We start from the raw sequence: 14,276 nt of genomic DNA, 5'->3' as shown, positions 1-14,276 counted from the left end.
GCGTCCTGCCTGCTGCATGGTCTGCACCACGCTCCCCTGCACCTCTACCATCCAGAGTTCCGGGGCCTTCCCCTACCCATGGAGGGAACGTCATCTGGCTGCCCCACTCCATCTCCCCCGGGTACTCCCATCGGCAGCGTCGGTACTCCCCCTTACCGCGAACCACGGGTGGCGTCACGAACACTAATCCCCTGTAAATAGTCCCCTTTTATTTTCGAGTTGCCACAAGCCCCCGGGTCCGGAGATCCTTGAGCCACAGCAATCCCGGAACCGAGCAGTCCGACTGCTGCAGGAGCGGCCCACATACAGCATAGACCTCTCCCGACAGAGTATCAAAAAGATAGTGTTGTTTTTTGCTTTTTTCTCTCAAAGTCTGTAACACATCTCGGGATATATCAAGAAAGGATCTAAAAACAATTGTATTCGTCAACGTCTATTTTTGAGTCTTCTCGTCACCCACGTTTTTGGACGCAAGCTCGTCATCTCTGCCTTCTCTTCAATCCATGCGAGTCAGCTTTGTGTATGTGGTTTCTATATAACCTTGGGCGGAGGTGTGCCTCCGATGTGATCGTATATTGCTAGCAATGGAAATTCACATTTAGGGTTGACTTTCATGTTAACAGAGGGCGCAGTCCGGTTGTGACTATACTATAGATTCTGTTGTTGAAAGACTTAAGGAAAGGCAACCATACCTTAGGTAAACATTACAACAAAGGTGAGGTGAACAATGTGGCTTTTAGCCTCTACATATTGACCTATGGTGACTATATATCATATGGAGTTCCTATATTTAGACATGTCTTGGCAGTGTTATTGATTATAACTTAAGTGTTTTTCATGGAAAAATCCCTTTAAGTTTTCTGGTTAGGGCCTGTAGATTATACGAGAGAGTGCTGGTACACAAGGGGATCCTTTTATGGCACATAGGCATAATGATTAGCCCCCAATGTATGATAGGCTATTACATTATTTGAAGTCAATAATTTGTCACTGGGGTTAAAGGGAATCTGTCAACAGGCTTTTGCTATCTCATCTAAGAGCAGCATGATGTAGGCAAAGAGATCCTGAATCCAACGATGTATCACTTAGATTACTGGCTGCATGTAGCCATGTAGCTGTCACGGGTATATCTTGGGTGACACAGTCATGTGGTTTCTGGCCATAGAAGGTCAGTGTTTGGCTGTGCAGAATGCTCCCTGACTTTCCATTGTTTCTGCTGTCAGTATTCATTGGTATAGGTAGCTTTCCTGCTGGATTTATCTCTTCCCCTTTTGGACACAGCAGGAGCTTGACTTCCACACAGCTGTGTTGTGAATACGTTTTCCAGTTTGGGGTTCCCTCTTGTGGTCAGTGCTGGCGGTGCAGTTGATTTGTGGAATGAAAATGACACTTGTAGAGGACTGGCAATCGGGGTCAGATTGGGACTATTTAACTGAGTAGTTTTCTCTTGTTACTTGCCGGTACTCAATGGTCTCCTGTGTGTTAAGGACATTCTGTAACCAGCTCTGCTCACAGCCAGAACTCCTCTCAGATAAGTGGCCTTTGTACCTCTGCTGTTTTGTTTTCCACTTTCTTGTTGTTTTTTTCTGCTTAATACTAATGCTTGATTCCTATTTTCTCTTGTGTGGAGTTCTTAGTGGAATGGGATCATTCCCTGCTGGGAGTGTCTGTATACTTAGCTCCATGATTCTGTAAGGTATTGTGTTTGTCATGCTTGGTATTAATTCAGTCCCTCATCTGTATTAGTGTTTTTGGATCCAAGTAATATTTGAGTGCTGATTCAGTGGGGCAGAGGTTGTGTGACCTCAGGATTATTCCATTTCAGAAGTGCTGGTATTTATTAGGGGGTTTTTTTTACGGTTGCAGACAGTGCTCCTTCCTATCCTTTTCTATAAAGATAGTTTGGGCCTCACCTTTGCTGAATCTGTCTTTCCTGGCTTTGTATTGTGTTTTTCTATATTACCGTAGCCTTTACATGTGGGGGGGGCTATATATCTATCTTTGGGGATTGCGCCGAGGCAGATTAGCTTTCTTATATTTCGATCTGTGAGAATATTTAGTTCTCCGGCTGTGTCGAGACGACTAGGTCATCGTAGGCACGCCCCACGGCTACTTCTAGTTGTGAGTCAGGATTAGGTCTGGAATCCGTTAAGGTTCCAGCCACTCTGTTACTATTTGGGATTCTGCATTTTTTGATCCTCCTCCGTCCGTGAATCATAACACAGCTGTTGACATCACAATACTCTTGGTGATTAAATACCCCTTCTTTCTTTGGACTGGTGCTGGTTATATTTTTCAGTTCATTCAAGCCTTGATTGCAAGCAGGTGGCTTGTACTCATCTGTGGTATCATTGCTGAAGCTTTGCTGAACATTCTGAGTCATCTGTGGATAAGTAGTTCATGCTTTTTCCCCTGTGTCCTCCTTGTGTCTTCCCTAGTGTTTAGTGGGGTTGACAAAGAGCTCATCCCACCCATTCCCTATTTAGGGCCCAGCACTAGGGATACGTAGGGTCAGGTATCTGATTCGCCGCATAGGTTCTGAACCTATATAGGGTGGCGAGGGACCAGCAGTGAGTTTGGTCAGGTGTCACTATCTTTTCTTTCCCTAGACAGAGGATTTCCCTTCCCTTTTGCCATTTGCTTGGTACATCCTACCTAGCATGACAGTAGCAGAGCTGAGAGCTGCTCCTGCCCACAGCAGGCTCCGTATAGAGATTGTACAGTGACCAAAAGGTGTCAATCAGAGGAGGGCGCGTGCCAGACTGCCATGCATGTGACATGGTAGTCCTGCAATAAGGGCCCTGCTGGTTAAACAAACATAGCAAATAAACAACAGATAGGACTGTGACAAGACGGGCATCCCTGAATTCTCTGTGTTAACCCTTTCAGCATGCTGTCTTCAACCTACATAGCAAAAACCTGCTGACATATTCCCTTTAAGAGCTGCAATGCCAGACACATCCGGAGGACAAGAGTGGCGCTGCTCCTAGAAGAAAGTGGTTGTGGGTATCTCATACTACCAATCTAAATCCATTTTTTTTTTAACACATTCAATTAAATGTATACAGCGTTTTTCCTTCCAGCGCTCATGAGGAAAAAAGTAAAGGAATAAAGCACAATGTGAACATGCACTAAAGTAGGAAAATAAGTCAAGTGGAGAAACAAGTTTGATACAATTTTTTTTTGAATGGAAACAAATTCCATAAAATGGGGAGAAAAATGTTTCACTATGAAGAATGTGGAAAAGCTGTACTGTGCGAAGAAAAGAAAAAATCTCAGGAGGGAATTCTGAAGGAATGCAAAGACCGGTATAGCTTACCAAGGAGTGGCTGTTCTTGTGAAAATTCTTCCTATGAAAGTGTTTGATGGTGACAGAATTCCTGTTCTTACTTGTAGAGAGCCCGACACCGAAAAAAGGGGCGTAAACAGCGGCCGAGCAAGAAAGTGCACGGATCCTAATATCGGAGCATTGTTTAGGCAGCGCATTGTTTGGGAAACTTCTGATTAACCTGCAGGTTGGAGTAGGAATCTGGCTAGTGGGACATTGCCTAGTAAATACCCCGGTCTTTTACTAGGCAATGTCCCACTAGCCAGATTCCTACTCCACACTGATGAGGGGCAAATACCCCGAAACGGCTGTCTGTGGATGGATACCATGTTTGGCATAGGTGGTCTCCTTGACTGGAGATTGCCCTTCCCGTGGTTGTTCCTTCCCGGTGAAAGACCTGGCTAGTTTCCTGCCAGCGTTGAGAAACGTGATGGTGTCTCCGCAGGCCTTCTTGCTTTGTATATACACATATATATATATGTATGTATATATATATATATATATATGTGTGTGTGTATATATATATATATATATATATATATATATATATATATATATATATATATATATATATATATATATATATATATATATATATATATATATATATATATATATATATATATATATATATATATATATATATATATATATATATATATACACACCGATGTATATTTTCTCACAGTGGGAAATCCATCACTGCTCACGTTATATACATCACTGGAGACATGGGGCTGCAGTTTATACATCACTGGAGACATGGGCTGCAATTTATATATCACTGGAGACATGGGACTGTGGTATATAAATCAATGGAGACATGAGGTCTGCAGTATATACATCACTGGAGACATGGGGGGTGCTGTATATACATCACTGGAGACATGTGGGCTGTGGTATATATAAAATTGAAACCTCTGGAGCTACGGTATATATTTCACTGGAGATGCTGAGGTTGCGGTATATACATAATGGGAGACATGAAGGCTGCTGTATATACATCACTGGAGATGCTGAGGCTGCTGATTTCTTCATCTGGGGGTGGAAACGGATCCAGGCTAACTCCGCCATATTGTACGTGCTGCTACTGGCACTGGCCAGTTTCCGGATATAATCCTTTAGTACTTGCATGTAGTGTTCAGTATTAAATTGAATGAAAAGAATTTAAAGGGCCAGCAGCCAGCATGATGCAGCTGCCGGCCCGAGCACTGCGGCCCCCAGGAATCTGCCCGGGTCTGGATAAAGGGTTTATGTTTACGGCCCAAAGACCAAAGGTTCCTGACCCCTGCCTTATAATAGACAGCAAAAGATAGACAAAGGACTGTGTGAACATGAAATAGATGTAGAGTCAGGGAGGAGGTACTGTCTGGGAATATATCAGTTTTTAAAAAATAGTAAAGAGGTGGTGTGGCGCCCCTGACCTGGTCAGGCACCACTGAGTACTGCACCCATGCTGGGGACAGTACAATACAGGTAATCCAGAAGGCTGACAGGGGTGTGGAACACAGGCGCATAGTGATCAGGTCTCACACATGTACCCATGAGAGGACCCCTGGGGATCCCAGGAGGGGGCAAGCCTTCACCTTCACTGGAATAGTGGAGGGGGTAGAGCCTCCATCTCCTCTCAAGGGGTGTGGTAAGAGAATCTGGTTGCTAGGTGGCGTAGGCAAGAACAGGAGAGGAGGAGCAGTGAGCCAGTTCAGTGTAGAGTCCAGGGAGCTCAAGTGAGGAGCAGATCCCTGGAGCTGTGCAATCTGACAGCGTCCGCGCAGTGGCTACAGACGGGGGAGAACGGTCAACTAGGAGTGCTACCTGAAAGCCAGCTTCAGCTAGAGAGAAAGCACGGAGTGGGAAGTAAGGAGACTGCTAGAGAGCACCAGGCCCAACCGGGCGGCAGATCCCGAAGCAAGGATAGATCCACCTTTCCCTGCTAAACCTGCCGGTGTGGGGCTCTCAAAGCCCACACCACAACACCACAAAAGCCGCAGCCACGTAACCACAGCGAGGGCCCATAGGTCACAGGAGGCAAGCAGCTGGAGTGGCCTGGTCCGGGGAACAAGCATACGGCGAACGAAGGGGAGAGAGAGGCTGCAGCATCTTCCCTGGGTGACCCCCATAGGGACTAAAAGTCGGGGTCACCCCAAACCACCAAGGGCTAAGGAAGGCGAGTCAGTAGTCACCCTCATAAAGTCAGCCTGAAGGATACCTGGTTCCCACCTGGTTCATCCCAGCTACGCCCGGGCTACTCACCCTGCCATCAAATGTGAGTAAAGCCCTTGAAAGACAGTTCTGCCTGTGTGAGTCATTCTGCGCCTTGTGGTACTACAAACTTACACCGGGCCCTGGGGCTTGCCTCACTCTCAGGAGGCTATTCCAACTAACTGCACACACCATCAGCCCCAGGTGTCCCCTAACCTGCAGTGGCGGTCCCCACTGACCGCAATACTGAGAGTGGCGTCACGATCAAAACCGAAGATTCCCTACCTGTGACCAGCACCAGCTACGTGGAGTCCCTGAAGGTATGCACCGATACAACACCTGTGGGGCTTCACATCTGGCGTCACGAACAGGATAAGGACTAGACCTGTCCAGACAGGTGACCATGTGCCTGGGCGGTCCGCTTGAAAAATTGGAAGCGCCGCCATATTGCCACCATGAAAAGCGCGCTGAAAAACAACAGCAGCCCGCGCTGGAAGAAGTTACCGCCCACGAAGAGGTGTGGCTACCCAGAGATCCCCTGCAGAGTTCTGACCTTGCCAGCTATGAGAGTGGAAGCGTCCAGAGACGGCGGGAAGGAAAGAGAGCCACAAGCCTGCTGCTGGGAGAGGAGCTGCTGAAAGAGGCAGAGCAGAAACTGAACAGCTTGCTATCAGAGGCAACGGCGAGTCCACAGCTGGAGAGTCGTGCAGAAGAGGGCGCAGAAGAAATGGCGTCTGACCGCAGAAATCCAGAACCGGGCTCCGCTGCCTGGTGGTATCAGGAGCTGGCCCAGTTCTGCGACCGACTGGAGACCCGGGTTGTGGAGCAGATCCGGGAAGAACGAATGGAAATGCTGGAGATGACCGCGGCGGTTCGGGCCTATGAAAGGAGAGCCGCGCGCCGAGTGCCAGGCAGGACGGCGATGACGCAGACCCCGATGCTGCCACCGGTGGGTGAGTCGAGTGATGCCCCGGCCAGCGCAAGTGCCCCGACCCCTGCTGCCACGCCCGCGGTCCCCGAAGAGGCGTCCGGTGCGGCGACGCTGAAGCAGGCCGCAGCCACGCCAGGTGCGGCCCTCCAAGCCCCAGCGGCCGCAGCGATGCCCTGCTCGGCCCACCAAGACCCGGTCCCTGCAGCAACGCCCAGTCCGGCCCGCAAAGAACCGGCTGCCACCGCGACCCTCATCCGCGTCGCAGGCGTAACGCTGACCCAGGCCGCCGCCCTGCTAGGCCCGGCCCGCCGAGACCCCACCGCCGCAGCAACGCTCGTCCGCGCCGCAAGTGAGGTGCTGAACCAGGCCGCAGCCACGCCAGGCGCGGCCCGCCAAGCCCAGACTGCTGCAGCGACGTCCAGCCCAGCCTGCACAGATCCCATCGCAGCTGCGACGCCGATCCAGGCCGCCGCCATGCCGGGCGCGGCCCGCCAAGACCAGACCGCCGCCATGCCGGGCGCGGCCCGCCAAGAAGAGATTACCTCATCATTTACCCCGGCCTGCAAGGCCAGAGCAGACACCGCTCCCCAGTCCAAAGAGGTCCCTGCTAGGAAGACCCTGATAGGAGAGGACCCCGAATACTGGAAGCTGAAGGCTGACCTAGAGGCCCAGTTCCCACAAGAGATGGTGGATCGGTATCTGCTCCCTCCGTATACCCCCAAGGAGATTCAGGCAACCCCTGCAGCTGCGCCGGAGAGTCCACCACCTGGGCCAGCTGAAGAACACTCATCCCCAGCGCTGCCACAACCAGAGTGCAGCGAAGAACTAAGGGGGAGGGGAGGCCAGGAAGCTGAGGGGCTGACTCCGACTCCAGTGCCACCAGCAGTGGACCCATACCCAGAGCCAGAGATGCTGCCCTATTCTCGCTGGGATGAGGAAGACCTGACCCCGTCTGCTGACGAAGATCAGCCCAAAGACCTCACCTGGGAGCCCGCAGGCATGAACCCAGCCCGCAAGACACGGCGCAGCAGAACAAAGTATCCTCCAACACCACAGTCTCCAGAGCAGAGAGAAGTCACAGCCAGAGACCTGCAAGAAAAACGAGCCCTGAGAAGATCCAAAGCCCAGGTCAGAGGACCCCTTTACAGAGGAGTAGTAGAGGACTTCAATTTGAAAAGCGGATACGGCTTTATTGTAGTAAGAGGAATAAAAGAGGGCATATTTGTGAATCGGAGAGATGTTCAAGCCCACCTGCCCAGAGGACATTCAGGCAGAAATTTGAAAATTGGAGACGCAGTACAGTTCACCTTGCATCAAGGAGAAAGGGGCTACTATGCCTTAGACGTAGCACCATGTCCCAAAGAGGAAAGAAAAGACAGAGATAGAGACACAGATGAAGATCAAGAGAGAAAAGACAAGGAACCTACAGAGGAAACAACCACAGACGACGACAGAGAGCCAGAAAGCAACAGGTGCCGCAGCCCAGCAGGCCCAAGCCCTGGTAAAGAGGAGTAGAGAAAAGCGAAGTAAGAAGAGAAGTTACTGTTTTGACCAGTTTGAAAAAGTTTTGTTTTGCAACGTTCACGTTTAAGCATGTGCCCACAAGAACTATTGTGAGAAAACCATAAACCTTAAGGCTATGAACTGGCTATAGCCACAAACTCTCGCAGTGTAAATAGTTACACCAGAGGGCACCACCGCCACCAGAGTCAGCCTGTTTAGGGGCTTGGCTCGTCTGCAACCAGGAGGAGCCCGTCCGTATATAGGGCCTTGGCTCACCTGCAACCAGAGAGCACGCCTATTTATGGGGCCTTGGCTCACCACTACAAAGAGGGTACCTGGTCAGCACCAACTGTGGAGGCCGCCTCTGCATCCTGCCAGAAGAGGCTGAAGGCGCGGATCCACCAGGCCAGGTATACCCTGAAAACCACCAGCCCAAGTAAGCCGCCTCTACATCCTGCCAGAAGTGGCTGAAGTCGCGGCCAACGTGAAAGGGTTTTGGGTGGGTTAACGGACTTGTGGGTGGAGGGTGGTGATGTATGGTACCTGGTGCTTTTAAATGTTTTACCATGTTTTAATGTTTTATGCATTTTAAAATGTTGTCTTGCAGCCCGAGGACGTGCTGGTGATAACTAAGGGGGAATGTGGCGCCCCTGACCTGGTCAGGCACCACTGAGTACTGCACCCATGCTGGGGACAGTACAATACAGGTAATCCAGAAGGCTGACAGGGGTGTGGAACACAGGCGCATAGTGATCAGGTCTCACACATGTACCCATGAGAGGACCCCTGGGGATCCCAGGAGGGGGCAAGCCTTCACCTTCACTGGAATAGTGGAGGGGGTAGAGCCTCCATCTCCTCTCAAGGGGTGTGGTAAGAGAATCTGGTTGCTAGGTGGCGTAGGCAAGAACAGGAGAGGAGGAGCAGTGAGCCAGTTCAGTGTAGAGTCCAGGGAGCTCAAGTGAGGAGCAGATCCCTGGAGCTGTGCAATCTGACAGCGTCCGCGCAGTGGCTACAGACGGGGGAGAACGGTCAACTAGGAGTGCTACCTGAAAGCCAGCTTCAGCTAGAGAGAAAGCACGGAGTGGGAAGTAAGGAGACTGCTAGAGAGCACCAGGCCCAACCGGGCGGCAGATCCCGAAGCAAGGATAGATCCACCTTTCCCTGCTAAACCTGCCGGTGTGGGGCTCTCAAAGCCCACACCACAACACCACAAAAGCCGCAGCCACGTAACCACAGCGAGGGCCCATAGGTCACAGGAGGCAAGCAGCTGGAGTGGCCTGGTCCGGGGAACAAGCATACGGCGAACGAAGGGGAGAGAGAGGCTGCAGCATCTTCCCTGGGTGACCCCCATAGGGACTAAAAGTCGGGGTCACCCCAAACCACCAAGGGCTAAGGAAGGCGAGTCAGTAGTCACCCTCATAAAGTCAGCCTGAAGGATACCTGGTTCCCACCTGGTTCATCCCAGCTACGCCCGGGCTACTCACCCTGCCATCAAATGTGAGTAAAGCCCTTGAAAGACAGTTCTGCCTGTGTGAGTCATTCTGCGCCTTGTGGTACTACAAACTTACACCGGGCCCTGGGGCTTGCCTCACTCTCAGGAGGCTATTCCAACTAACTGCACACACCATCAGCCCCAGGTGTCCCCTAACCTGCAGTGGCGGTCCCCACTGACCGCAATACTGAGAGTGGCGTCACGATCAAAACCGAAGATTCCCTACCTGTGACCAGCACCAGCTACGTGGAGTCCCTGAAGGTATGCACCGATACAACACCTGTGGGGCTTCACAGTGGTCCAGCCTTAGCCTGTGATTTTCAGACACAGGGAGGCTGTATTATCTGTACTTTATTATCAACATGTAAATGCAGGTTCACATGGGCAGATGAGTGCCGCTGATATAACGAGTCGGGTGGTGCTCGTTTCAGGCTCTCCTTCACATATTTGGGCTCTGTACGGATGGCTTTTTTCCTTTCTATTCATTGTCTATTGGACTGGTGAAAATATCAGAACGCTGTATTCTGCCCGTAATCAGACATCATAACTTGGTAAAAACCAGCCAAATATACAGTATTCCTCTCTCTGTGTGTCTTTAATATTTTACTTTTTTTTTTTCCCTAGAGTGTTGTTATGGTTGTGTTCAGCGAGGACAAGAATCGAGATGAACAATTAAAGTACTGGAAATACTGGCATTCCCGCCAGCACACGGCGAAGCAGCGCGTGCTTGACATTGGTAACAATAGCTCAAATATGCCTATATGCCATTTGCTGTAAAATTATACGATGCCTTAAAGCTTATTTCAGCTCTTTGCAATCTGTCACCAGATTTGTCTACCCCATCTGTCAGCAGCATGATGTAGAGGCAGAGACCCTGATTCCAGGAATGTATCACATACTGGGCTGCTTGCTGCAGTTTTGAAAAATTCTCAGATTTATCTGCTTCAGATCTACCAGTTCTTTGAATGCTGAACTCTGTATAACACCACCCACCCCAGTGATTGGCAGCTTTCTCTGTACTTTGTGTATAGGCAGAAAGCTTCCTATCATTAAAGGGAACCTGTCACCAGTTTTTTGCCCTATAAGCTGTGGCCACCACCACCGGGCTCTTATATACAGTATGTTAGAATGCTGTAAATAAAAGCCCAGGCCGCTGTGTAAAACATAAAAAACACTTTATAATACTCACCCAAACTGGTCGCTGCAGTGGATGTGGCTCAAATGGACAACTTCGTCCTCCGGTGCCGGCGCCTCCTTTTTCGGCCATCATTGTCGCTCATCTTCTGAAGCCGCAGTGCATGATGCGTCCGACATTCAGCCTGAGCAGGGCAGATCAAAAAATTGTAGTGTGCCTGTGCGGGACCAGCGAGTGTGTATGACGTAGACGCGTCATGCACACAGGCTTCAGAAGGAGGACGAAGATGGCGGAAAGAGGAGGCGCTAGCACCAGAGGACGAAGATGCCCATTTGAGCCACATCTACCGCAGCGAGCAGTTTAGGTGAGTAATATAAAGTGATTTTTATGTTCTACACAGCGGCCTGGGCTCTTATATACAACATGTTAGAATGCTGTATATAAGAGCCCACTGGGGATGGCTGCAGCTTATAGGACAAAAAACTGGTGACAGGTTCGCTTTAATGGGGGCAAGGTTGTACTACATTGCCGCAAGTTTACTAGTACTTTTTAGTGATATTCTGCTAATAAAACAGTGGTTTTCTAAAAACTACAGCATGCAGCCTAGTAAGTGATACATCGCTGGAATCAGGGTTTCTGCCCTTATAGTATGCTACCGTGTCGCCTACCGCGTCAGCAGCCGGGCTGCTCGGATCCAGATCCACGATGGCTAGAGAGGGCTCCGTACTCCTTACCAACCCCCCCAGTGAGCGACCCTATTCCACTCAGACCGTCCACTGGTGTGTCTGGTGTACAGTGTTCCTAGGGTTTTGATTAGCTTGTTCCCAATAGTTAGGGACCCTTAACCAAAGAGGAGGTGGATATTGCACAGAAGGGCAGATTGCACAATACTCTGAGACGACCTGATAGGCCTGGGCGTCACACTACTGTCTGATTAGGTTACAAAAACTTGGTGAGAGATTCCCTTTAAACAGCGCTTCCACGCAATATACAAGTATTTGAACCTTGTGATTCACTAGCAGACGGTGTCATCCTGTCATCCAATCCATTTCTCCATTCTGCTCGGACATTTCTGGCAACATTATCAGCCCCACATAACATCCTCTATTTAATGCTGGAGCTACCCTGACTGGCACCCTCCATAGTCCATTTTACTACCAAACAAACCTCAATAAGACCATTAATTAACTAATACATTTACCATCTATTTGACAGCTGACTACAAGGAAAGTTTTAACACTATTGGGAACATTGAAGAAATCGCTTACAATGCGGTGTCCTTCACCTGGGATGTCAATGAAGAAGCCAAGGTAAGCGAAACTTGTTACTACCTTTCCCTGTCTGTATGAAGAGGAAGCAGTAATCCACATAAACTGGACGTGTTCAGCGCTTACATGAATGTTGTAATTTTTTTCCTGCCATTTTTCTGCTTCTGATCGGTGAATTGTAGGGTTCTGGTGTCCATCTAATGTCTCACAACCGGTCCTGATCATGTCCACGTAACTCCGGTGCTCGGGTCTTTACAGTTACTTACCTTCCAACCATGAAGGACATCAGAGAGGGACACCTTTTGCAGCACAGACATGTTTTTAGGGAAGCTAAGCCATATCCGTAATCCATCCCAGTCTTTTTTTTTTTTTTTTGTGCACCTACACAATAAATAGTGCCCCTAATGAAGCTCCTTGGTGTCACCACACAGTTAAATGTCCCTAATTCTGATGCCCCAGATTCCCTCACACACATTGCCCCCAAACAATGTGATGTTCCTAGAGCCCCCTACACCATGAAACACCCACAATGCCCCAGCACATTGATTCCTCCCACACACGAGTGCTTTCACACAGTATAATCCCCCTAGCCTCGCCCCCCTCACACACAATGAAGCCTCTCCAGTGCCCCCACACACAATGATCCTCCACGCACAATATTTTGTAGTAACTTTCACACAACATGATGCCCCACTGACTCCTCCACAAAATGTTTCCACACAACATGATGCCACTACAGTTCTCCATGAGAGATGACCCCACAGTGTCTTCCCAAATATGTCCACACAGCCCCCCAGCTTAGTATGCTGCTTCTAGTGTCCCTTTCCCTCAGATGATGACACCACCACTATATTCAACGGCATCTGTTAAAGTTGTAGATAAAGTTGAAATCATGTCCACCTCCCAGAATATCCCCCAAATCCAAGGCTGGCTCACTTTTTTCGGGACAGCTGGGGGTCATTGTGTCAGTGCGCTATCCTCTACTTGTGGGATCAGGATGTCCTCTGGAGGGGTTTCAGCCTCTGGATGTACAGTATGAAACTATATAGCAATCTGCTGATCCATTGCTTCTAGTTAGATCATTATTAGGCTAATTATTTTAGGTCTATAGCTTCCAGTAATTGGAAATAGGTTTGTTTGTTTGTTTTGGATGGTATTGACTGAGCACCATATCCTAACTAGTTCTCAACCATGCATCTACTAGAGGGCCCATGGAATATGGGGGCTCAAAACAGGTAGACTGCGTCCCCCAGTTTAATGGTTGAGGTGTTGAGAACTTGTCTAAAAATCCCCATTGAATAAGCTCTACAACATTTCAAAAAACAAAATAGGGTATGAAGATTTTTAAGGGGTTGTATGAGATGAGATGGACTAGCCAGGTAGTCACAGACATAACATCACACACACACCCTTCCCTGGATAGTCTACATCAGTCAAACAAAATCCTTGTTGCCTCCCTCCAGGGTCTCATGTCCACACCAGGTGAGGCGGAGCCAGGCGGTTGGCCCCACCCACCGAGGAGTTCACAGGCCTGGAGGCGGGAAAAGCAGTCAGTTGAGTTAGAGTTTGGAGTTCAAGTGGAGTGGAGTTGAGAAGTGGAGGAAAGAAACTGCTAGTGTCTGGGTAGGAGCCCAGGCACTGTCAGCAAGGTCGGCAGACGGTGGTGGCCGTCTGCAGGAGTTAGTGGACCTCTGCGGAACCGTAGGACTGGGGTCGGGGGGTGGCCTGCCGATACCGAACCGGGGAGCGGAGTGAAGCGAAGCACAAAGGCAGGGCCATCGGACCCCGACTAGGCTGGGAGCCACCGACAACGGTCAAATCCGAGAGTGACCGGAACCCCAAGGGTTTCCTAACACCCAAGACCCGACAGAAGGCAACAGTCCACACAGTGAGGATAAAAAGCCACCACCATAGGCTAGAGATCCAAGGGCCAGCGCCTGCGGGCAACCGGGCTCCTTCGGTACATACACACCGGGGAGTGGACTACCGTTGGGAAACCATCGGAGTCAATTCTTACACAACGGTGCAAGGAAAGACAGCCACCATCAACCTGTCCGGAAACAGCAAAGACACTGCAGTCGGCTGCGGGACCCGTCCATCCAGCCGTTTGGTTTACCAGAGACTCTGTGAATCTGTGCCTGAGTGAGTACAACAGTGCCCTCCGGCACTGCGCCGCGCTGCCCCTGCAACCCTGCAACCCTGCACCCCAGCCTTCCTGCCTCCCCGTATCACCACCGGGCCCAGGGATCACCAACCCCTACCCACGGAGGGGGAACCAACATCCTAGCTGCTCCCTGCCATCGCTCCCGGAATCCCCATCACCAGCAGCGGTGTTGCCCATTATCACCACGACCCGTGGATGGTGTCACGAACTATCTCCCAAAACAAACCACCCCCTTTTCACTCGTGGGCAAGGA

The 14,276-nt window shown here is 50.0% G+C and overlaps 1 protein-coding gene across 1 annotated transcript in view; it reads left to right on the top strand.

Annotated features, from left to right (window-relative positions):
- Window positions 1-14,276, top strand: part of GRHL2 (grainyhead like transcription factor 2) — a 213,684-nt gene that overhangs the window by 114,608 nt on the left and 84,800 nt on the right. The window contains exons 7-8 of the mRNA XM_075353034.1: window positions 10,081-10,192; window positions 11,807-11,901. Of these exons, the coding sequence (XP_075209149.1) occupies window positions 10,081-10,192; window positions 11,807-11,901 (207 nt within the window). The remainder of the gene's footprint in view (window positions 1-10,080; window positions 10,193-11,806; window positions 11,902-14,276) is intronic.

This window comes from Anomaloglossus baeobatrachus, chromosome 6 (genome assembly GCF_048569485.1).
Source record: "Anomaloglossus baeobatrachus isolate aAnoBae1 chromosome 6, aAnoBae1.hap1, whole genome shotgun sequence".
NCBI lineage: Eukaryota > Metazoa > Chordata > Amphibia > Anura > Aromobatidae > Anomaloglossus > Anomaloglossus baeobatrachus.
The sequence above is the reverse complement of the archived record's forward strand: the minus strand, read 5'-3'. Positions and strand labels throughout refer to the sequence as shown.